Source organism: Danio rerio, chromosome 2 (assembly GCF_052040795.2).
Source record: "Danio rerio strain M-AB ecotype USA chromosome 2, GRCz13ab, whole genome shotgun sequence".
NCBI lineage: Eukaryota > Metazoa > Chordata > Actinopteri > Cypriniformes > Danionidae > Danio > Danio rerio.
Window position 1 is genome coordinate 51,675,468 of NC_141022.1, and position 25,663 is coordinate 51,701,130.

Genomic DNA, 25,663 nt, shown 5'->3' on the forward strand with positions numbered 1-25,663 from the left:
GAACTGATAAAGGTCTGTAAAAATTTGAGGGTAACAGGTAAAATCGAGTAAATTTTCATTTTGGGATGAACTACACCTTTAACGATGACATTTTGCGGTTCGAGCTAGCACCTCGGTTTGATGTGAAATGCAAATCATCGTGTCTTTTCTGGATTTATTTTAACAAGTGGCATTGAAACACCGAAACTAAAAGACCTACTGTACATATACAGAAATACATATCCCAGTGTCATTCCTTACAATATGACTGACCTCGTGGCGCAACGGTAGCGCGTCTGACTCCAGATCAGAAGGTTGCGTGTTCAAATCACGTCGGGGTCATTTGTTTTTAAATCTACATTGCTGTTGTTCTTTTATCAGCAAACAAGAGCGCAATTTTTAGGAACAATATCTGCAATATAAATAAATAAATAATAAATTCAGAAAATAACTTTGCTCTAATAATAAAGCCTATGTATATTTAAAGTTTATTAAACGATTCACAAATAATTTATTATCTAAAAAATTAATTCCCCACCGTGACAATAAATTGCAATTGCTCTCATGATGGAGCATTTACACATAACATAGTACTCTAAAACTGATTAGACCTCACACTTTAAATGTATTTTTTTTCTCACTCACAGCTTCTGGCGCTCCTTCAGCAAGAGAAAACGTACGTTGAAAACTGGCCCGAGTGTATTTTGCTGTCCGGGGTGTTTAGTTTACAAAGCATCCAGAATTATTCATAATGCTTTACTTTTTCCACATTTTTGTATGTTACAGCCTTTTTCAAAATGGATTAAATTAATTGATTTCCTCAAAATTCTACACACAACACCCCATAATGACAATGTGAAAAAGAGTTTTTGAAATTGTTTCAAATTTATTAAAAATAAGAAACCTGAAAAACCACGTGTACAGAAGTATTGACAGCCTTTGCTCAATACTTTATTGATGCACCTTTGGCAGCAATTACAAGCTCAAGTCTTCTTGAATACGATGCCTCAAGCTTGGAAGTTTTGCCCATTCCTCTTTGCAGTACCTCTCAAACTCTATCAGGTTGGAAGGGAACCTGACAAAAGACAATTCCATTGTCTTCATGCTTGGTTTGTGCTTTAACATGCACTGTCAACCCTGGACCTTATATAGACAGGTGTATGCCTTTTCATGTCATGACCAATCAACTGAATTTACCACAGGGGAACTCCAGTTATGCTGCTGAAACATCTCAAGAATGATCAGTGGAAACAGAATGGACCTGAGCTCAGTTTAGAGCTTCACAGCAAAGGCTGTGAATACTGATGTACAGGTGATTTTTTTTGGGTTTATTATTTCCAATAAATTTGCAACAACTTCAAAAAAATCTTTCTTCACATTGTCATTATAGGGTATTGTGTAAAAAAAATTAAGGAAATAAATGAATTTAATCCATTTTGGAATAAGGCTGTAACATAAAAAATGTGGAAAAAGTGAAGCGTATGAATACTTTCCGCATGCACTGTACAAACAGATTCACTGCTAGTTTGCCAAAGTCATTATAAAGCAATTAACAACCAACACCACACCAGAAACAGTACATTTAATAAAAAAATAAAATAAAACATCACCTCTGAACCTGGAAATGGTCCTGTCCTGCGCCTCATGATGCTCTGAGCCAATTATGTAAGAAACTTTAAAACTGTAAACAAACATGGGGTTTATAAATACTTTCATTTTAAACACATTCGTCTCCGTTCAACTAACGTTACCCAGTATTAAAATAAAACATTTATTAGAATTGACCTTTACTTTTGGCAGAACATAAATAGCAAGTCCTTGCGCATTAGAGAAAATTATTTTGTGAAATTCCCCAAACCGGAAGTGTAACCCATAATTCAAAACGCAGAAGACCGTTAAAAGGTAAACGAAGCTAACATGACACCTGGGGTCACTCACACTCCATTAACCTAATGAACTAATAATTTTGCCGATTTAATATATTTATTATTGTTTAGCACTCATACCATATAGACTAAAAACTAATACACAGAACTGGGATGAAGCGGTCACCATTAACTTGATTAATATATGAAAAAAACTACATTATATGTCAGTATATTTGAGAAAGTATTGGTTTTGTCAAGTTGATTACGTTACTAAACCGTTTTGTCACCACTAAGAGGCGCTGTCAGCTCTAGCAAAGCTTCTTCTTTTAGCTTTAGCAAAGAGGTTGACGCTTCAGTTGAAAGCTTAAGGAGCGTCAGTGTTTTAAAAATGAATTTCTATGGAAATGTGGAAATTGAGAAAACACTAAGTATCTAATGGAAAAGATGAGATAGGAGGGGTAAAAAGGAAAAAGGTGGGCTCGTCCGGGATTTGAACCCGGGACCTCTCGCACCCTAAGCGAGAATCATACCCCTAGACCAACGAGCCGGTGTGTAGAATTACTTGAACCTCTGAATTAGATGTTTACATATCAGACATTAGACGTTTTTAATAATTGTTGGTAATTAATGTTAATTATCTAGCACTCGGTAAAGGCCAAAATACTCACCGCTAGAAGCTAATGTCTAACTACAAATTAGCGTTTGTTTTAACTTTACAAAAATACCAAGGAGTTAAGTTAAACAGATTTTATTAAATCGTCAAGTAAAATGAGTTGGCTCAGTTCGAAATCTGATTGAAGTTTGATTTAGACCAGAGATGCCTAAAGTAGGGCCTGGGTAGGGCTCCTTTCGTTTGGCCCACCATCCCATCTGACCGAACACTTTTTGGCTGTTTGTTTTATTGCTGAGCTACAAAAAAAGCAAACTGAAATCAAATGTTTCAAATAAATGTTGATGAATGATAAATGAACCAGATTGTTTATAAAAGTAAAAGGTACTCGACAGATTAGATTAAGCAGAAGACATTGGTGAGCAAATCAAGGCAAAATCTAGTGTAACCCATTCTGTTATACATAAGATTGTTTTTGTTTTTACTGTAATATGTTCATTCTAAAATGTGTGTGTGTGTATATATATACATATAAGTTATACAGTATATATATATATATATATATATATATATATATATATATATATATATATATATATATATATATATATATATATATATATACTGTATTACTTAATATATGGCAATGTTTTTAGTTATTTCAAAATATTATTAAATAAATTAGGAAATACCCATGTCGACTATATTGACCTTCAGCCCACTAGCCTTAATCAAGTTTGGTTTCTGTCCCTTTAAGAAAAGGCTAAACCGCTGATCTAGACTATTTTTGAGTAATATTATATTATTAGCGTGAGTCAATAAATGCCAATTAGCTCAGTATGTTCTGATAAATTTTATCCAATGTGTTCAAATAAGAAAACCATCAGTATAAAAATATATAATAATAATAATAAATACTTTGCATTACAGTTTATTTATTCATTTGTTTAGGGTGGTCATGTTCCTTAAATTTTTTAAGAATTTCTGAATCTTTTTTGTTTTTAAGTGTATAACATGTTAAAAAGTAATATGATAGAACAATTAAATTTGTAATCATTATTTATAACTAATGTTGATTATCTAGCACTGGGTAAAAGCTAAAATACTAGAAGCTATTAGAAGCTAATGAATTAGAAGCTACAAATTAGCGTTTGCTCTAACTTTACAAAAACACCAAAGAGTTTACAAATATTATTAAATCGTCAAGTAAAATGAGTTTACCCAGTTTGAAATTGATTGAAATTTGATTTTGGCCAGAGATGCCCTAAGTAAGGCCCACAGGCCAAAGTTGGCCCATAACCTTTTTTATTTGACCCACCATCCCATCTGACATAAACTCTTTATTTTGTTTTTTTGTTTTATTGCTGAGCTACAGAAACAATTTTTTAATCGTCAAGTAAAATCAATTTATTCAGTTTAAGATTAATAGATTTTGATTTTTTTTTGAGTAATATTATATCTTTAGTCAATATATTACAATTTATTTAATGTATGTTTTTCTATTTAATACATTTCATTCAATGTTTAAATAAGATTTCCCATCAGTATTGGAATATATAAATACTTAGCATTATAGTTTATTTTTTATCTTTATTTTTAGGGTGGTCAAAACTACAGTTTTTCTCAGTTGCTTTGGTGTGTTTCTCACAACACCAGTGCATTTCTGCACAACAGTTAATGCATTTCTCAAAACAATTAGTACAAAATGCAAAACCTAGCTGATAACCTGCAAAAGCGCGTCACATGCTCAAAAAGGATAGTTCATTCTTTAAAAGCAAGTATTCATGTCAATCAAAGTGTCAGTATCATTAAAATGAAAAGTCCAGACACCGTTGTTTATGAACAAGATAGTCAAATGGCTTTGTCATGTTTTCATTATATCAGTTTACTCTGGACACTTTTTTAATGCAAAAAAGTCAGATGTTGGTGACACTTCCTCTGAAAATGCTCAAGACAGCACTGTATACTATCTGCACAGCCATTTGAAAACTAAAGTAAAGTTAGACATTTAGTGAGGCATCTGAGTACAAGACACCGAATATGTATGTTTCACATTTTTACTGTATTGACCTTATTCTAAAATGCGGAAGTGCGCCTGTTTTCGTGACTGTCTTAGAACTTCCGTTTCAGTCGCCTATGGGAGAAATGACTAGGAATAATAAACGGCAAAAAACGGTCAAACTACTTGCTCTACAAACAAATGTTTGCATGACTATACAGACCAAGTAGAATAATATAACAAGGAAATATCAGTTTGCAACATTAAACAGCGAAACGAGCAGTTTTTAATGTCTAAAAATGAATGGAAGTGAATGAGACCGGAAGTCTCGTGCCAAAAAGGTTCAAATGGCAGCGCCCGCTCTTCTGCGGAGAATAAGGTCAATATGCTTGTTGCAATTCTAATTTATTCACAGCATTGTGCAAAAGAATAAATACACCCTTATTTACAACAAGCATAAGCTTCCTTTGGGTAAAGCTGGGCACATCTGTAAACTATATAGCAGAACATATTGGAACTGAACCTACAACATACACATGTCTGTAAATCATTCATGAAATTGTTCAATTTAGAAGAGATTTTCTGAATAATTGTTGACAGATTTTGACAACTAGTTCATAATTTTTGTATGTAATTACTCAAATAATGAAATGAGGACTATTAGTTTTATATGGGATGACTATTCAGCTTTGACAAGTTAATTTTGACTGACATGACATAAGCAAATGATAATGTTATAAATAGCAGAGTTGTATAAAAGCAATTGATGCATGTCCGAAAGCATTTGCAATTTGTTAGAAGGAATGAGAAACCGCTACTATGATGTGCACAAATGACTAATTGTTTTGAGAAATGCATTACCTGATGTGCAAATGTAAATAGTGTAGTGAGAAATGCACCAAAGCGACTAAGAAAAACTGTAATTATTTTTAAGAATTTCTAAATCGGTCAAAAATAGTAAAAAAATATGATAAAACATTGAAAACTTTCCCCCCATAAGTTGCTGATCGGATAGTTACATTTTTACTTAAAAGGTTATGTGAACCATTTTTTATTTTTCTATGCAATAACAAACAATGAATAATTTCATAAAAAAACACTCTTGAAGGTTTAAAAATGGTGTTTTTATCTGGTCAGCAAACAATCACAAGGTGACCTAAAAATTCATCAGTTTAGGTATAAAAGTTCAATTCAAACATTAAAGGCTGCTCTGTTTTCTCTAAATACCTGTACACACCCCAACACACACATACTTTATCTTAGACTCAAACAACATAATCATTTTACACAAATCAGCTACAATGACAAAAAGAGAGCTGCAAGCTAGAAAACTAGTTGCACAAAAATGGATCTAAACTGCATGGCACTAATATCAATAATTATAACTCCTACAACTTTCCAATGTATTCCTAATTAAAAGACTATATCAACATTGATATTATGGTGACATTTAATTTTGACCGCAACTGCTCTGGAGATATACTGGAGAAAGAAGAGAGCAGCTGCAAACCGCCACTTCATGAAGGACCTGCCACCAATGAGACACTACAGTTCAGACGGAGGAGAGAAAGCAAGGGCAGAGATGGGATTGAAGAAGAGAAGAATCAAAACACACAAATGTCTCTTCTTAGGAGGCGGTGAATTTTCTGAGCGTGATCACAATGAGAGCCAGAAGAACAGACGCTCCGAGGAAAACTGCAATGACGATAGCTGCGATGGCACCGGGCCCCAAAACCACTGAAAACAGAAAAATATGGATATTAATAACATAAAGCAAGTTCTTTTCATGATAGACTTACATAATTAAGAGCAATTGAGGTCTCTTAGCCACCATAGAAATACAAATATTACATTTAATACATTATATACTACATTACAATATAATACTATAAAACTGCCCAGAAAAAGGGGCACTTTCTCTTTACACACGTGTCTGATTTTATACCTTCCTCCTCCAGGGTTATTATGTGTGTGCTGTCCTCATAATCGGCGATGACGGTGCTCTCTATGAGCTCGTGGGCTTTTGTCGTCACATCGAAGCTTCCATCACCGGAGACTGTGTCGTCTTTCTGAAATGTTGGGGAGGAATCAGCCACTGTTTCTGATGGAGGAAAACAATAAAGGTGAATCAGCGCAACAAAACTAAATACAGGTTTCGCAGAGGTCTGATGAGATATTTTCACATTACAACATTTAAAAGGCAAAATAGATAGATAGATAGATAGATAGATAGATAGATAGATAGATAGATAGATAGATAGATAGATAGATAGATAGATAGATAGATAGATAGATAGACAGATGATAGATAGACAGACAGACAGACAGACAGACAGACAGACAGACAGACAGACAGACAGACAGACAGATAGATAGATAGATAGATAGATAGATAGATAGATAGATAGATAGATAGATAGATAGATAGATAGATAGATAGATAGATAGATAGATAGATAGACAGACAGATGATAGATAGACAGACAGACAGACGATGATAGATAGATAGACAGACAGACAGACAGACAGACAGACAGACAGACAGATAGAGAGAGAGAGAGAGAGACAGACAGACACAGACAGACAGACAGAAAGACAGACAGACAGACAGACAGACCGACAGACAGACAGACAGACAGACAGACAGACAGACAGACAGACAGACAGACAGACAGACAGATAGATAGATAGATAGATAGATAGATAGATAGATAGATAGATAGATAGATAGATAGATAGATAGATAGATAGATAGATAGATAGATAGATAGATAGATAGATAGAATAGTTGGAGGGGCGTGGCTAAGCATTTCACCCAATCCGTCAAACTGATGTCATCAGAGAAGGATTTCTATTCCAGAGCAGAAGTAAATGGTAAATGTAAATAGGCTGATAGATGTGCTGCTTCTTCTCTATGTGATAACAAGCAGAAAAATGGTGGAAGCCGTGGAATGCGGAATACTAAGAGCTCTGCTATGTCACGCCGCTCTGGTCTTTTATCAGCAATGACTTTAGCACTTTCGTTTCACATGTTGTTGTCCATAGCACTACAAGCCACTGTACAGGTTAGTAACGGACTAAAACATGTTAGACGGAGCAGCGTGGCACGCTATACAATGTTGGTAGAGATCCGACTAACAAATTGGCATTTATTCATGTATACTTGGACTGTAAAAGGCCAACTATTTAGAACAACAAAATATTGTTGAAACTACTTTAAATGTGGATATTTAGGCCTTCATCTACAATAGTATAATCCTGCGCGATTATTATTAAAATACTTTGTCTTGATTAAGTAGATAACAGATCTATGGGGACCACATAAAAATCTCCTAAATTGAGTTAGTAGGGTTCTGCCTTTTTAGGAGAGTGGTTAATCGCCTCTGTTTAATGACCAAGACTGACAAGCTTGTATTAAGAGATTGTATACCCGGCCGGTGCAAGACTCGAGATGCTATCGGAATCTGAGTAAATGAGAATAAGGTATAATAACAAATCAAAAGAATATTCAATCATAATCTAAAATAATGTGAAAGGAAACAAAATAATATCTCAATGTTTTATAATTGGAGTCAGATAAAACGAGGATAAACATATTAATATTCTAAACCATCTCATACTAAAATTGGAGTCAGATATGAGTTAAGTTTAATATAAATCAACATTGTGCACTGGAAAGACCGAACATGCAGTGAACCTTCATCCACCATTGGATACCGTCATTGGATCAACTGGCTGGACCCTACAAAATGGTGAACCTGACGTGATGGTTAAAGTCAGTTTGGTTAATTCTAGAACATTCAAACATTGAAATGACCATATGTGTGAGTTGGGGGGATGAAGCTGAGTCTCAGCATAGTCAGATGCAAATGCAGCAGGAACTGGTTTTTCACGCATTCCCCCCTGGTGGGTTGTGGAGTCCATTGGCCCTGTCTTCAGCTCATGTTTTGAATTGTCAAAGATATCAGAATATTTGTAATATTTCAATTCTTACACACTTAAACGGCTTTTAGCATTACTCTGCTTCATATTACCATGATAAATGGTGTCGAAATCTGTAGCTCATCCACCAACTTGATTCCTGTGGGATAAAATGAAGACTACAACTCCCATGACTCCACACTCATTAATAGCAATATCAAACTATGCCTTTGTTTGTTGTGAATACGTGCCCATTAGTGGCAAAATTACATACTGCGCTGTTGAGTCTGACAATTTGTGCTAGCAAAATAAACATTACAATAACTTACTTTGTGTTTAACAGAAAAAAAAACACCTTAGTGCTCTGAAATCACTTGAGGGAGAGCAAATAGTTAGCACATTTTCATGTTTGGGTGAACTATCCCTTTAAGAAAGTATTAATCCTTGGTACTTGCTAAAGTGACCCGGATTTTTTTTCTTCCGTTCCTGAATATTAAGAGCACACAGGGCTAATAAAGTGGCAAATGTTTGTCAGATTCTGTATGACTCAATGGGCGTCTTTATAGAGGATTAGCACTGGATTCTCACTACAGGCATCCGGTCCCTCTTTTTTTTTCCCCCTCACATCTCGCACTGACATTCCTCATCTGCCACAGTCCTCGAACACACATGAGACTTTTCTCACCTACACCATATTCAATGACTCCACAGCGCATTTCCTATGGTGCTGCTTGCCCATCGGTCACTGAGGGCACCGCATGGACAAAGGTTCTGACCCTAAAGTAAAGGGACTAAAATCGACATGGGAACACTTTGGTCTCAGCAAAAGCAGATTACAAACAAAATGCAATATTATTATTATTATTATTATTATTATTTTATAAGGAGCAGGAAACCTAGCCTGAGCTGACCGGTCAAAATTACTCAAAGAGTTGGATGTAAAAAATGTAGCATGTAAGGAATAGAGGGAAGGTTGTGAGTTGGAATTTTTATAAATGTATACAGTCGAAGTCAAAGTTCTTATTTAAATTATTTAAAAAATATTTCCCCAGTGATGCTTAACAGAGGCAGTGGACAATGTAAAACATGTATTGTTCTATGATAATTCCACTTTCACTGTCTTTCCCACCAGGGCCGGAGCAAGCTGAACTGCTGCTCTAGGCAAAGGACGGTCACGCCGCCCTCAACCCCAACCCTCTCTATTCTGACGCCCTAGACCCGGATATAACTAAGGTTGTGGTGGTGAGGGTAGTGTCGGGGCGCGGATATAACTGAGGGCGTAGGTGGTAGTGTCTCGGATGCCACCCTCTCTATTCTGCCGCCCTAGACGCGTATGTAACTGAGGGCGCGGGTGGTGAGGGTGGTGTCGGGGACGCTGCCCCCTCTATTCTGCCGCCCTAGGCGGCCGGACGCGCCTGCCCTGTTTCCAACATCTGGGAGAGTTCCGGTGTAGAGAAGCCCCAAAGAAGTATACCACCCAGATTGTTGCATGCCCAGAGTAGAGGATGGGGTGGATCAGTGGGTGTTTGAGCAGCAATATTATGGCATTTCCCTAGGCCAGGGGTGTCCAAACTCGGTCCTGGAGGGCCGGTGTCCTGCATAGTTTAGCTCCAATACCTCCCAGGAAGTCTCTAATATAGCTAGAAAGAGCTTGATTAGTTGGTTTAAGTTTATTTAATTGGGGTTGTAACTAAAATATGCAGGGCACCGGCCCTCCAGGACCGTGTTTGGACACCCCTGCCCTAGGCCCATCACTTTTGCTATATAGACATGTCACTACCAAGGACTACCGAACCATTGTAGAGGACTATGTGCACCCAATTGTTCAAACATTGTATCTTGAAGGCGGTGCTGTGTATGAAGTCAAGATTCATTTATTGAGCGCTTTACAAACACTGAAGTGAGCCAAAGTGCTGTACAGAAAATATACAACAAAATAAGCATAACAGTCTATAAAATATATAAAATACAAGATAAAAAAAGAGCTAAACTAACTGAAAAGGCACATAAATCAAAATAACCAGGTATTAAGATCAGGTGTCAAATGGTAACAAAAACAAATGAGTTTTAAGAGCAGACTTAAATGAGAACACGGAAGAGATCTGTCTAATGGGCAGCGGCAAATCATTCTAAAATCTAGGACCCGCCACAGCGAAAGCACGATCCCCTCTTAGCTTACGCATTGGATATAATCAATCATTATCATCCAAATGATCAGAATGATAATGCACCAGTACACACAGCAAGACTGGTGACAGAGTGGTTTTATGAACATGAAAGTAAAGTTGATGGTCTCCAATGGCCTGCACAGTCACTAGATATAAACATTATTGAGCTATTTCGGGGTGTTTTGGAGGAGCAAGTCAGAAAACATTTTCCCACCAGCAACACAGTGACCTTGCCACTATTCTACAAGAAGAAAGGCTTAAAATCTTTTTGATGGACTTGTATCTGTCATTCCAAAGATAAATTGATGCTGTATTGTCAGCAAAAAAGGCCCTACACTGACACACACACACACACACACACACACACACACACACACACACACACACACACACACACACACACACACACACACACACACATATATATATATATATACACACACACACAGATAATAATGGCTATACATAAAATAAAATACATAAAAAGACATATTAAAAAAATAGAATGATATTTTAAAGAAGTTGAAGCTACAAGCTACATGATTGAGTCCCCTAATAGTAACCTTAGATACTTTTCAGTAAATCCGAGTATTAACAAAAAGAAACTTTAGTATGTAAAAATAAACCCAACAAGCACACACACACACACACACACACACACACACACACACACACACACACACACACACACACACACACACACACACATACATACACATACACACACACACACACACACACACACACACACACACACACACACACACACACACACACACACACACACACACACACACACACACACACACACACACACATATATATATATATACACACACACACACAGATAATAATGGCTATACATAAAATAAAATACATAAAAAGACATATTAAAAAAATAGAATGATATTTTAAAGAAGTTGAAGCTACAAGCTACATGATTGAGTCCCCTAATAGTAACCTTAGATACTTTTCAGTAAATCCGAGTATTAACAAAAAGAAACTTTAGTATGTAAAAATAAACCCAACAAGCACACACACACACACACACACACACACACACACACACACACACACACACACACACACACACACACACACACACACACACACACACACACACACACACACACACAAATAACAGAGCACTCATTTATGTATTGAATACCCAATTAGATTTAGATTTTTAAATATATAACAATATTAATAATAACAGCAACATTGCGATATTGACACGCAGCGCCCACATTACCACCTTTCCACGCAATTAAACACTCGAAAATACTCATAATCTCCCCCCAAAATCCTAAAATAAAAGGTTAATATTTAGAGTCCCCAAGCCATGGCATGAGTATTTGTGATAATGCACTGTTTGCTCAGCAAGACACACACTTTCCTGACTCTAAGCAGGCTGTAGGGGCTGAAGGCCAGCGATACATCAATGAGGCCTTCACTGCGCTCTACAAAAGGGCGCTTGTGTGGTCAGAGAAGCACCAACGGCCCAAACACAGCCAGCAAACTGCAAGTTAAACAAGCTTGTTTATGAAGGCAGTCTGTGGAAAAGCACGCAGACCCGGCGTCAGCACGCGCGCATCTGACCTCCTGATTTCAAGGCATATAGTTGAAGTCAGGATGATTAGCCCTCCTGTGATTTCTTTCAAATATTTCCCAAATGATGTGTAGCAGAGCAAGGAAATTTTCACAGTATTTTGGATAATATTTTTTCTTCTGGGGAAAGTCTTATTTGCTTTATTTCGGCTAGAATAAAAGCAGTTTTTAATTTTTTTACTTTTATTTTGAGGTCAAAATTATTAGCCCGCTTAACCAATATTTGTGTGATTGTCTACAGCAGGGGTGTCAAACTCAATTCCTGGAGGGTCGAAGCCCTGCACAGTTTAGTTCCAACCCTGCTCCAACACACTTACCTGTAGGTTTCAAACAAGCCTGAAGGACTCAATTAGTTTGATCAGGTGTGTTTAATAAGGGTTGGAACTAAACTGTGCAGAGTTGCGGCCCTTTTGGAACGGAGTTTGACACCTGTGATCTACAGAATAAAACAGTTATACAATGACTTGCCTAATTACACTAACTAACCTAGTTAAGCCTTTAAATGTCACTTTAAGCTGTAAGTGTCTTGAAAATACCTAGTCAAATGTTATTCACTGTCATCATGGCAAAGATAAAATAAATCAGTTATTACAGATGAGTTATTAAAACTCTTATGTTTAGAAAGGTGTTGAAGAAATCTCTCCGTAAAACAGAAATTGTGGACAAAAATATACAGGGGGACGAATAATTCTGACTTCAACTGTACACCCTTTTTCGCTCTTGCTTGTTACTTCATGGCTTGCTTGGATATTTATGATGTACTGCTTAAACATTTGGCGACAGGACAGGGCCAAGGACGTTGTCTGGATTTCTTGCCTTTTAACACACAACAGTGAGATGACAACATGCAGACAGCAGAATCACACACACTGTGTCCTCGTTTTACCTCACACTGACGCTCAGAATGGGTAAAACTGGGGACAAGCTGCTACACACTCTGTTAAAGTATATCTGGCGCTTATAAAGGGCCGTGAAACCATAAAATGCATTTTTAGATGTTCACACACACACACACACACACACACACACACACACACACACACACACACACACACACACACACACACACACACATGTTTGTTTTTGTGAAAAATGGGGACATTACATAGGTTTCCATTCATTTTATACTGTCCAAACCGTATATTATATTGCCCTCACCCCACCCCTAAACCCAACCATCACAGGAGACTGTGTGCAGCTTTACTCTCTGATTAAACTCATCCTGTAAGATTAATAATCATTTTGAGAAATGAGAACGTCACCACTGTCCTCATATTTCACCTCCTTTTTGTAATACCGGTGTCATACCTATGTCATTATATATATTTGTGTCCTGATATGTCATAAACACACACACACACACACACACACACACACACACACACACACACACACACACACACACACACACACACACACACACACACACACACACACTTGAAGTCAGAATTATTAGTCCCTCTGAATTATTAGCCACCCTGTTCATTTCTATTAACTGATTTATTTGATATTTTATTATATATTTGTTAAATGTGATATTTAATATATCTTGTTGTCTCTATCTAATGACATATTCTCCGGTCTGTTGGTCTGTTGAATCTATTTTGTTCTCAGGTAACGTGTTTTGGCAGAGTGCAAAGATAAGTTAATGTGTCAATTAATGTAACCGCGTACACTGATTCAGCATATTTGACTGATCGCTTGCCTTTATTTCCCATAATGTATAAACTTATATTGTATGATATACAATTATAATAGCCATTATTGATTATTATAACCAATATTCAGCAAAAGAGAGAGTATGTTTCATATTTTTAGTGAGAATAAATGGAGGCTGTAATATCATAGGCTCCATTTTGTTATAAATATGCATACAGTGAAGATGACGCTCATATAACTACGCAGCTACACGACGCCTCAACATTTTCTGCTGTCTGTAAGTTAATATCAAAATGAAAATAGGCAGTTCCTCATATCAGTTTTCATTTTAATGTTAAGAAAGTAAAACAACACAGCCAGGGTGATGGGAATGAGGTTATAAAGCACACTGTTCTCTTTGAAGATTTACCCGATGTGTCCTCGAGAGTTTGTTTTCCATATCAAACTTGCGAAGTCTGAACTTACAAGGAGAGTATGCGAGACTGAACTGTGTGTAGGCTACTTAATATTGAGGAAAAAGCCCCAATCAGAGAGGCGAATGTCTGCAGCTCCGCCTCTGTTTTCAGATGTCTCCGTTTTCCACAATCCACACTAACACGGAGCAGCAGCGTTTTAAAATGAAAACAGTCCCTTCAGCGTTTCCACAATGCTGTTTTAGCTGCTCGAAATCTCTGGCGTAGTGTGAACGGATGGCATAACCGTTGCAAAACTTATGCGTTTTAAAACTAAAACTTATTAGTGTAATTGGGGCCTCAGTCTGACACAGAGATATGATTATTTTTTTATTTAATCGTATGATTATATCACAAATTGTATCTAGAATTTGAACACTTTGACACTAAAAAAAATTCAAAGAAAGTAAAAGAAAGATGACGATCATGTTTTGCAGGAAAACTCCATGTCAGCCTTTCTACTTTGAAAAAATAAGGTAGAAAAATATATAAATCTTGAGGATTGACCTTATTATTGACAAACAAGCGAGCCCAGCCCTCAGGATTTTTTGGCTCAAGACTTCCAATCTCATTTTTTAGATGTTAAAAACAGCTCGTTCTGCCGCTTGATGTTGCAAACTCATATTTTCTTATTATAATATTCAACTTTTTATGTATAGTCCTACACACATTTGTCTGTAGAGCAAGTCGTTGGTCTGTTTTTCTAGTCATTTCTCCCATAGGCAACTAAATCGGAAGTTTTGAAACCATCACAAAAACGAGCGCACCTCCGCATTGAAGAATACAGTCAATATTGTAAGAAAAATTATGTTCACTTGGAAACTGCAAGAAAATGTAATAAAGTATTGTAAATGTACATTAACACTGAGCTAAAATGCAGATTTTTTAATGTAAAGAGAAAAATAGCATTTACTTGTTGCAAAAAAAATTTTAGAAAGTTAAAAAAGAGTTAAAAAAAAGAGAGTTATTCAGCAAAATATTAGCACACAAACTGTTATGAATTGGAAATCGTCAAAACAGAAAATTCCGTCATATTAATCAATATTGAGGATTTTTTGCAAATAAAAAATAAATAATAAAATCACCAGTTGCTCACATCTTTCTGTAACACATCATTTAATCATTTTCCTTCAGCTTAGTTTCTGATTTATCAGTGGTGGCCACAGCGGAATGAACCGCCAACTACTCCGGCATGTTTTACACAGCGGATTGTGGCATCTCTTCTTTTATGGTGTCATTAAAGATACACTTTTTACTGAAATCAGTTACACTTGTTTTCCCAGTGATGGGTTGCAGCTGGAAGGGCATCTGCTGCATAAAACATATGCTGGATAAGTTGGCGGTTCATTCCGCTGTGGCGACCCCAGATTAATAAAGGGACTAACCCGAAAAGAAAATAAATAAATGAATGAGTGACGCTTGTTTTAGGCTCGTCTTATGCATCAATGTCTAACAAACTAACTCTTTGTCCCTGTACACACTGAACTCCAGACTAAACTGAGCTTCAACAGCAGGCTGTGAACGAGACGAAGTCTGAGTCACTGCAGACACACATGACGCTTCAGTCTGCGCACAAACACCACTGTGAAGACTTCACTCTGGGACTGATTCAGTCTAATGTGTAGAATGTTGAAATTGGCTTTTTAAAATAAAAACTATGATTTTTCCCCAATAATGAGCTTTGTGTTTCACATGGAAATGCAAAAATGAAAATTTCGAACAGCCCACATTCATGCTCAGAGAAGCCTGAAAGGGGCCTTGCAATACAATGATGGTCAACATGGCGGAAACGACACGTCTGCACGATTATGCAGATTTTAGCTTCCTTTGAACTAGCGTTGTGTGATATTGAAGAAAATGGTTTTGCGAAAATGCTATATAATGTCATATATGATGCTTTTTTTGTGATATTCAATACAATATTTACAATTATTAATAACATTTATGCACATTCATGTACATTTACACAGCCCCCGGTCATATATTGTGTAGTTCTAAATGTGCCTCATGCAAGTGAGTGGGATTGATAAACCAGCATTTGCATCCGTAGGATACACTTTCCTCCGTATGCACCATGCACTTTATTAGAAACACTTCTACTTTAGTTTGTATAGCTAGGATTTTCTTTTAATATATTGTATACTATTTTCTATACAGCCAAATTTCTTTATATCTAAACTTTTAAATATTTAATTCATTCATTAATTTTCTTTTCGGCTTAGTCCCTTTATTAATCAGGGGTCGCCACAGTGGAATGAACCACCAACTTATCCAATACATGTTTTATGCAGTGGATGCCCTTTCAGCCACAACCCAACACTGGGAATCATCCTTACACACTTATGCACACACTCACATAAACTACGGCCAATTTAGCTTATTCAATTCACCTGTACCACATGTCTTTGGAGCGGAGCACCCGAAGGAAACCCACGCGAACACAGGAAGAACATGCAAACTCCACACTTATTTTTATACTCCATAACTTAGATTCTTATTGATATTATTTCAGTTTGTTTGTTTGTTTTTTTTAAGGTGACGGCCGGTTGTATTAGCATTTCACTGCACATTGTATTGTGTAAGACTGTGTATGTGACAAATAATATAAATAAAAATGTAATAACCAACACGTGTTTCAGATTATTTCTGTCAAAAGAAAGCATCGCTACAATTTCTAAAAGTGAACGGTCCTTTTACTGTTGCAAAACAAACAAACAAACAAACAAACAAACAAACAAACAAACAAACAAACAAACAAACAAACAAACAAACAAAACAGATACACAATCAGAAATAAATATACAAAATGTGTCACTGGCTCAAGAGGTACAATTTTGTACCATACAGGTGGACATTAGTACCTTTACAATTCTGTATCTTTAAGATATTATGAAGCACACGTTTGAACTTTTTAGGCAATAATGTGTACCCTTTAAGGACCTGTTAGGAACAAAAATGTCACAGTGACAGAATTTGTACCTTTATTTCTGAGAGTGTATTTTAACATTGTAAAAAACAAAACAATTAATAAATAAATATGATGAGCGCTTAGCTTCACTGGTATAGTATGAACCTGAAAACATTAGAACAATCAGAAAAGCAAAAAATACTAAAACAAAAAACACGTCAAAACAGTAGGAACTTACTGGATGACAGTGGTTTGTTCTGTAGCTAATCAGTGACAAAAAAAAAAATCTTAAAGGGGCTGATAAAAATGACTTTATTATTATTACTTTTTAATTAAAAACACTTTTAATCAAGCCAAACTAAAAGAAACAACTTTCTCCAGAAGATAAAATATAATAGGAAATACTTTGAAAATGTACATAGCTATATTGCAGTATGCACATTTGCGACATTCCCATAATTTGGATATATTCAACAGCCCTTTTTTAGATTTTCAACACGGCCACTTTAACACTTTATTCCTTAACCTCCTAGGGCTTAGTAGCCACATATGAGGACAACACATTTTAGCTCTTAAGTGGCTATTTAAAATACTTTGTTTTATATTTTGTTGCTGACATAAAGTGTCATCCTGCAACATATCTTTGCAGCATATGAAATGTCCAAAACACTATTTTAAACTGTCCAAAATGGGCAAAAAATTTAGTTTTTACTCTCTGACAGTCAAAACATGTTCAATTTATACATACATACATATATATATATATATATATATATATATATATATATATATATATATATATATATATATATATATATATATATATATATATATATATATATATATATATATATATATATGCATTATGCATTAAAAACAGTCAGGAAAAGTGTTTTATGTAAATTTGGACCACCAGTCCACATACAGTTGAAGACAGAATTATTAGCCCCCCTTTGATTTTTTTTTCTTTCTTTCTTTTTTTAAATATTTCCCAAATGATGTTTAACAGAGCAAGGACATTTTCACAGCAAGTCTGATAATATATTTTCTTCTGGAGAAAGTCTTATTTGTTTTATTTCAGCTAGAATACCTATTTTAAGGTAAAATGATTAGCCCCATTAAGCTATATTTTACCGATAGTTTACAGAACAAACCATCATTATACAATAACTTGCTTAATTACCATAACCTGCCTAGTTAACCTAATTAACCTGGTTGAGCATTTAAAAGTCTGTCATCATGGCAAAGATAAAATAGATCAGTTATTAGAAATGAGTTATTAAAACTATTGTGTTTAGAAATGTGCAAAAAATATCTGCTCTCCGTTAAACAGAAATGGGGGGATAAACAGAGGGGCTAATAATTTAGGGGGGCTTATATTTCTGACTTCAACTGTTTATGGACATAATCTTTCTCTAAAAGTACATCATATGAAAGGTGATACTTAGGTTTTATTCTAATTAGGTTCCAATAAGCCCAAATAGCAAAGAGAAATAAAAAAATGCATGTAAAAAACAGCTTGGTTCTTAAGAGGTTAAAGGGATTGTTCACCCAAAAATGAAAATTCCGGTTATCATTTAATCACCCACACGTTTCCAATCCTTTACACATTTCTTTATTCTACTGAACACAAATGAAGATATTTAGAAAAATGCTAAAAACCTGTAAACATTGACTCCCATACTATCACTTTTTTCCTACAATGAAAGTGAATGGTTACAGGTTTTCAGCCTTCTTTGTGTTCAGCAAAAGAAAGAACTCATAACGGGAGAGTAAACAATGATAGAACTCTCCATTTTTGTGTGTAATATGCCTTTAATATGACGGATAAGCAATCAAGAATCAATCACACACTTTCCTAAGAGCTCATAAAACTTAAGAGAAGGCCTTGAGTGATGAGACGAACAGGAAGTGATGTTACCTGTGTGCACCAGAGCCATGCAGAAGGCCAGAGCGCAGATGAAGACGAGTGAAGATAAACCGCTGAAGCTGCTGCTGATGCCCATTTCTCCTGCTTCGGTTCACGCTCCTGGACAGGCTGTGCTGTAATGAAAGAACAGAGAAAGCGAGTGAGAGTTTGGAGGTGGAGGTGGGAGGACTTTTGAGTGGACACTGTGGACTTGTGTAAACTCCTCTGGAAAACAACCCTCCCTTTTCCAACAGCAAAAATCGGAAAGTCTTTCCACTCCTGGCTCCTGACATCAGTGACCCGGGACTCTGTCTGTCTGTGGGATACATGAGCATTAGAGGGGGATAGTTGACCTAAAACTCAAAATTCTGTCATCGTTTAGCCATCATTCACTTGTCAGAAACATTGACGAGTTTCTTTCTTTTACGTTGAACACAAAAGAAGATATTTAGAAAAATGATGAAAACCAGTAATCATTGACCTCCAGAATGCTTGTTTTTCCTGCACTGGAAATAAATATCTGATAATGAACAGTTGAAACCAGAAGTTTACATACACTCTAAAAAAAGGAACATAATTTTTCCTTTAAAAAAATGTCTGATGGTAAATCATACTAAACGTTGACTATTTTAGGTCCGTTAGGATTACATAAATCATTTACATTTGCTAAATGCCAGAATAATGAGAGAACTTTTTGGGGAGAATTTTTTATTAATTTCTAGGATCAAAAGTTTACATACATTCCCTTGTATTTTTTTAGCTTTGCTTTTAAACTGTATAACTTTAGTCAAATGTTTTAGGTATCCTTACACAAGCTTCTCACAATAGTTTGAGAGAACATTTTCGGCCCATTCCTCCTGACAGAATTGGTGTAACTGATTCAGATTTGTAGGCTGTCTTGCTCGCACAAGCTTTTTCAACTCAGCCCACAAATTTTCTATAGGATTGACATCAGGGCTTTGTGATGGCCACTCCAAAACATTTACTCTGTTGTCCTTAAAGCACATTTTATCTAATTTGGCAGTATGCTTTGGGTAATGGTTCTTTTGGAAGACCCATTTGTGGCCAAGTTTTAATTTCCTGGCTGGTGTCTTGAGATGTTGCATCAGTATTTCTACATAATGTTCTTTCCTCATGATGCCATCTATGCTGTGAAGTGGACCAGTCCCTCCTGCAGGAAAACAGCCCCACAACATGATGCTGCTGCCCCTATATTTCACAGTTGGGATGGTGTTCCTAGGCTTGTAAGCTTTCCCCTTTGTCCTCCAAATGTAACACTGGTCATTATGCCCAGACAGTTCAATCTTAGTTCCATCAGATCACAGGACATGTCTCCAAATATTTGTCTTTTTCCAGTGTAATTTAGCAAATTGTAATCTGGCTTTTTTGTTGATTCTGGCTTGTTGATTTTCCCATGTTGTCACACAAGGAAGCAGTGTGTTTGAGCTTTTCGTTAAATACTATTCTACAGTTGTGCCTCCCATTAACTTAAATGTTGTCAATTAGCCAATCAAAAACTTCCAAAACCTTGACACCATCATCTGAGCTATTTCAGAGGCATAATAATCTTACTGTATGTAAACTTGACTTTCTGTAATATCTCTCTCATTATTCTGCTATTAAGCATAACAGAAACAAGTTTGATAATCCGGTCACACTTTACAATAAGGTTCATTAGTTAATGTTAATGAATGCATTTACTAATATGAACAAACAATGAAAAATACATTTACTACAATATTTATTCATATTAGTAAACGCTAGTTAATGAAAATACAGTTGTTCATTGTTAGTTCATGTTAACTCATCATGGTGCATTAACTAATGTCAACAAGCATGAACTTGAATGTTAATAATGCATTACTATATGTTCAATTATGATTAATGAATGCTGTACATGTGTTGTTCATGATTAGTTCATGTTAGTAAATGCATTAACTAATTAACCTTAATGTAAAGTGTTACTGATATTCCTAACTTACCTAAAAGAGAAAAAGTTTAGTCACATTAACATCTGACTTTTTAAAACAATGGTTATGTGCCTTTTTATACAGTGTATGTACACTTCTGGTTTAAACTGTATTTTCTGTTTATTTACGGTTGTGAATTGCATTATGGCATGTTGATCTCTGCTCTGTCGACTTTTGATGTTGAAAATCCAACCTAGTTTAACAAAGTGACACTTAATGACATTTTAGTAGTTTGAAATAATATAACGGATGAGAAATAATATATAGAGAGAAATAAGTCCATAAAAAACTGTACTATCAGTTCATTACAAGGTTTTTGTATTGCAATTTACAGCACTAACACTGACAATATATCACAGTTAAGTTGAAAGTTGTTGGAAGAAAGACACAGATCTCATAATTCAATTCAAAAGCACAAATAAATGGTGAAATAAAACAAATAAATCACGAAACATGAAAAACGGCTGATTACTGGGTATTATAGGTCAATGTTTACCAATTTTTAGAATAACTTTTTTTGTGTTCTACAGAAAAATGACAGACATAAAGGTTTGAAATGACTTTAGGATGAGTAAATAATAAATAGACATTTTTGGGTGAACTACGCCTTTAATATTGGAGAAATGACAATTCAGGTTTACTGCAGCTGATGTTACATTAAAAAATAATGCTGGAGTGTCATATTGAAAAATATTATTTTGATCAGTTTTGGGTAATATACTTAGACATTAACTAAATACATCATTAAAGTTTTAATTACTTTTCCAATTATCATGTCTGAAAGTAATTTAATTACTTGACACAATACTATAATCTGTATAAATCTCAAGGTATAGACCAGGGATGGGCAAACTTGATCCTCGAGGGCCGGTGTCCCTGCAGAGTTTTGTTCCAACACTAGTCAAACACACCTGAACATGCTAATCAGTGTCTTTAAGATCACAAGAAATCTATAAGCAGGTGTGTTTGATTAGGGTTGGAGCTAAACTGTGCAGGACACCAGCCCTCCAGGACCGAGTTTGCCCACCCCTGGTATAGACAATGAATATTAAACTTTTAATCTTTAAAATTGTGTCTAACATGGCCTTTAGCTTTATTTAAAAGACAAATATTATCAAAACATGAAATGATCTAATTTACACCATACAGTGCATGCGGAAAGTATTCATAGCGCTTCACTTTTACCACATTTTTATGTTAGTCTTATTTAAGAATGATTAAATTTATTTATTTCCTCAAAATTCTACACACAAAACCCCATAATGACCCCATTTCATTAATGTGAAAAAGAGTTTTTGAAATTGTTGGAAATTTATTAAAAGTAAAAAAAAGAAGAAGAAGAAAAAAACAAACAGAAAAATCACATATACAGCAGCCTTTAATCAATACTTTGTTGAAGCACCTTTGGCAGCAATTACAGCCTCAAGTTATTTTGAATATGCTGCCACAAGCTTAGCCACACCTGTCTTTGGGAATTTTTGCCCATTCCTCTTTGCAGTACCTCTCAAGTTCTTTCAGGTTTATATGAGAAGTGATGGTAAACAGCCATTTTCAGATCTCTCCAGAGATGTTCAATAGGATTTAGGTCTGGGCTCTGACTGGGCCACTCAAGGTCATTCACCAAGTTGTTGTGAAGCCACTCCATTGATATTTAGCGATGTGCTTTGGGTCATTGTCCTGCTGGAAGATGAACCATCGCCCCAGTAGAAAGGTATAAACTTATTCGCTTTTCAGAAAATAAGTAATTTAATTAGATAAACTGATTACTTTATAAATAATTACACCTAACATTGGTCACGATTATAGTAAACACAAATGTGTATCACACAGAGGTGTGATAAATTACATTTATTTATGTGCCAAGAACTTGTGTGTTGAAAGGTTGTTTCTCCAAACTGTACCAATCACATTAGACCATATTATTTTATACCCACCTTCAAAGTAGGTGCTGTTATGCTATTGGCTGGAGCAGTCCATCAGTGAACCTCCTAGCGCAGGGGTGTCCAAGTCAGTTCCTGGAGGGCTGCTACCCTGCACAGTTTACTGTAGTTCCAACTCCAACATTACCTGCAGGTTTCAAACAAGCCCGAAGGACTCAATAATTAGTTTGATCTAGTGTGTTTAATTAGGGTTAAAGCGAAACTGTGCAGAGCTGCGGCCCTTCAGGAACTGAGTTTGACAACAGCGTCAGAGAGCCTTAGAAATGAACACAAATCATAACAGCAGAGAAAGATGACTAAAGTAAAGCAGAGAATTTCAACTGTTTTAATGTCTACATTTGTGCACCTTTTCGCTTGAAAAACATTTATTCAGAAAAAAAAAATCTGTTACCTGTTTATTTTGATATGAACATTGAAAAAAAACTAAAACTAAAAATAGTATATGTGTCCAGTATTGTGCAGCCCTCGTTTTAAAGAGTTAGTTCGCCCAAAAGTGAAAATTCTGTAATATATTACTCACTTTGATGTGGGTCCAACACCCCGAGACGTTTGCTCATCTTCAGAACACGAACGAAGATATTTTAGCTGAAATCCTAGAGCTCTCTCATCCTCCAGACAGAAACAGCCATAAGATGTTTAAAAAAACACAAAACAGACGAAAAAGCATTGTCAAAACATTCCATGTGACTTCAGTGGTTCAACTATACGATTCAAAGCTCCTGGAACAAATTTGTGCACCACAAAAAGACATGAGGGCGATTCATTAATAACAGAATTCTTGGGTGAACTCTCTCTTATCTTAAAGTTTAGTAAAATATGGACAAACCCAAATCCAAACACAACTTTGGGGTTAATATGAACCAACCCAACTTTTGGGTTAAAATATCCAAGAATTTGTGTGTGTTCATGTGTGTAACAAACCATCTGAAACATCACGACATCTGAAATCTGCACATGATTCAGTTTGGTAATTTTTGGGAAATCAGACATATACAAGGACACAATGTTGAAAAGTGAAATATTTTACAGCATCAAAAATGGCATCTTGAATAACTCTGGCCATTATTATAGAATGGGACATTTCACTGCGGTACACATTTACAAAGATTGAACATACTCACAAAGCATATGAAATGCAAGTGTTTGCTTTAAAGCAGGGGTGTCAAGCTCTGTTCCTGGAGGGCTGCAGCCCTGCAGAGTTTAGCTCCAGCCCTGCTTCAATACATAGATATCAAACAAGCCTAAGCGCTCAATTAGTTTGATCAGATGTGTTTAATTACGGTTGGCACAAAACTGTGCAGAGCTGCGGCCCTCCAGGAACTGAGCTTGACACCTGTTCTCAGATAACTTCTCAAAATATGAGTGAAAAAATATCAGATTGGCCTTCAGAGTAATATTTAATTGATGTAAAAATGACACATTCTGACTTTTTAAAAGTAAAATATTTTAAAGTGAGCATACAAAGCACTTATCATACTTGTATTTTAAATAAATCCAAACCAAAAAGTCAGTAAAATCCAACGATTCTAAAGATATTGTCAAAAAATGAAGACTAAATAAAGAAGTTTGTATTTTTAAAGTAGTTTAATAATATGACAGCAAATGATTTTACTGCTGAATATGTGGCACTTTTAATGTGAGTCTGTGAATTTTCTATCATGATTTCATACACATCAGTAATGATTAATTTAGCTACACTGTCAAAAACATTCTGGCTGCCTTAAATTTTTAAGCGGAATTTAATTAATCTTATGAGTCCAGTGAACTTATTTAATGTTAAACTGACTTAAAACTACTTGCTTAACTTATAAAACTAAATTAGAACATGGTTAACTTAGTTTACAATGACCTAAAACACACGGTGTCAGGATTGATCAAATAATTTTTTTGTGTTCTTTTTAAAAAAAAAAATTTTTTTGGCTTTGTACAAATTCATAATAAATCTCCTCATAATAATCACACCATTTTTTCATGGGACTAGACTGAAAATGCCATAAAACATTGGTTCACTGGTAAAACATTGTCCTAACACAAATTGATTAAGCTACCGTAACACTTAATTTTGTGTGGATTGAACATAAAAAAAAAGTTGTCCCAATGAAATCTCAAAAACTGTGTCGTTTCAGCTCAATTTAAATAAGTAGTTTAATGGAGCAAAAATTAATTTTTTTTAGTATATGCTGTACATAATCACATTTCTTATATATAAAAATTGTGCCTCTATTTATTTTAGCCGTAGTAGATGTTATGTTGTAAACACAATCATGGATAAAGTAATCAGATAAGACTTAAACCTTAAAAAATGCACCGTCACTAAAGCTTTCAACTAAAGTGAAGTTCTGAAGGCAGTGAGTGAGTATATAGACATATCAATATTAGTCTTAGATGCTGATCCCGCTCTCCATAAACACCAGACAGGAACAAATTACCATGAGCTGCACAGAAGAGTTTCTGAAGGGTCTCTTTAGCCTTGATGAGGCCACATTTCAACACCGCAACGGGAATTTGGTTGCCATACGCATGTTTCTTGAAGGAAAGTTTAGAACAGATGAATGAGTATGATGGTAAACTTTCACTCAATCTACTCGATGTAAACACTTGATTGATTAAAGATGCACTCATGGAATAATGCCAACATGATGATGATAATTGAGAGCACCCATAAGTAGTAT

General features: G+C 35.5%; 1 protein-coding gene and 2 non-coding genes across 4 annotated transcripts; 1 reads left to right on the top strand and 2 right to left on the bottom strand.

Moving 5' to 3' along the window:
- Positions 1–249: 249 nt before the first annotated feature.
- trnaw-cca (transfer RNA tryptophan (anticodon CCA)) lies at positions 250–321 on the top strand. Its single transcript has one exon. It is a non-coding gene; the product is annotated as a tRNA-Trp (tRNA).
- Positions 322–2,322: 2,001 nt separating this feature from the next.
- trnap-agg (transfer RNA proline (anticodon AGG)) lies at positions 2,323–2,394 on the bottom strand. The gene has a single exon. It is a non-coding gene; the product is annotated as a tRNA-Pro (tRNA).
- Positions 2,395–5,562: 3,168 nt separating this feature from the next.
- Positions 5,563–25,591, bottom strand: snorc (secondary ossification center associated regulator of chondrocyte maturation). 2 transcript variants are annotated; one of them, XM_087241615.1, is made up of 6 exons: positions 25,421–25,591; positions 23,512–23,600; positions 22,986–23,118; positions 19,094–19,397; positions 6,402–6,557; positions 5,563–6,193 (listed from the first exon to the last, which is right to left on the bottom strand). In XM_087241615.1, the coding sequence occupies exons 4-6, from the start codon at positions 19,176–19,178 to the stop codon at positions 6,084–6,086; spliced, it is 351 nt and encodes a 116-aa protein (XP_087097741.1). In that variant the 5' UTR covers positions 19,179–19,397; positions 22,986–23,118; positions 23,512–23,600; positions 25,421–25,591; the 3' UTR covers positions 5,563–6,083. The 2 variants fall into 2 exon arrangements, with proteins under 2 accessions (XP_087097741.1, XP_087097740.1); XM_087241614.1 differs by lacking the exon at positions 22,986–23,118 and having other exon boundaries at positions 19,094–19,215.
- Between the last annotated feature and the right edge of the window lie 72 nt (positions 25,592–25,663).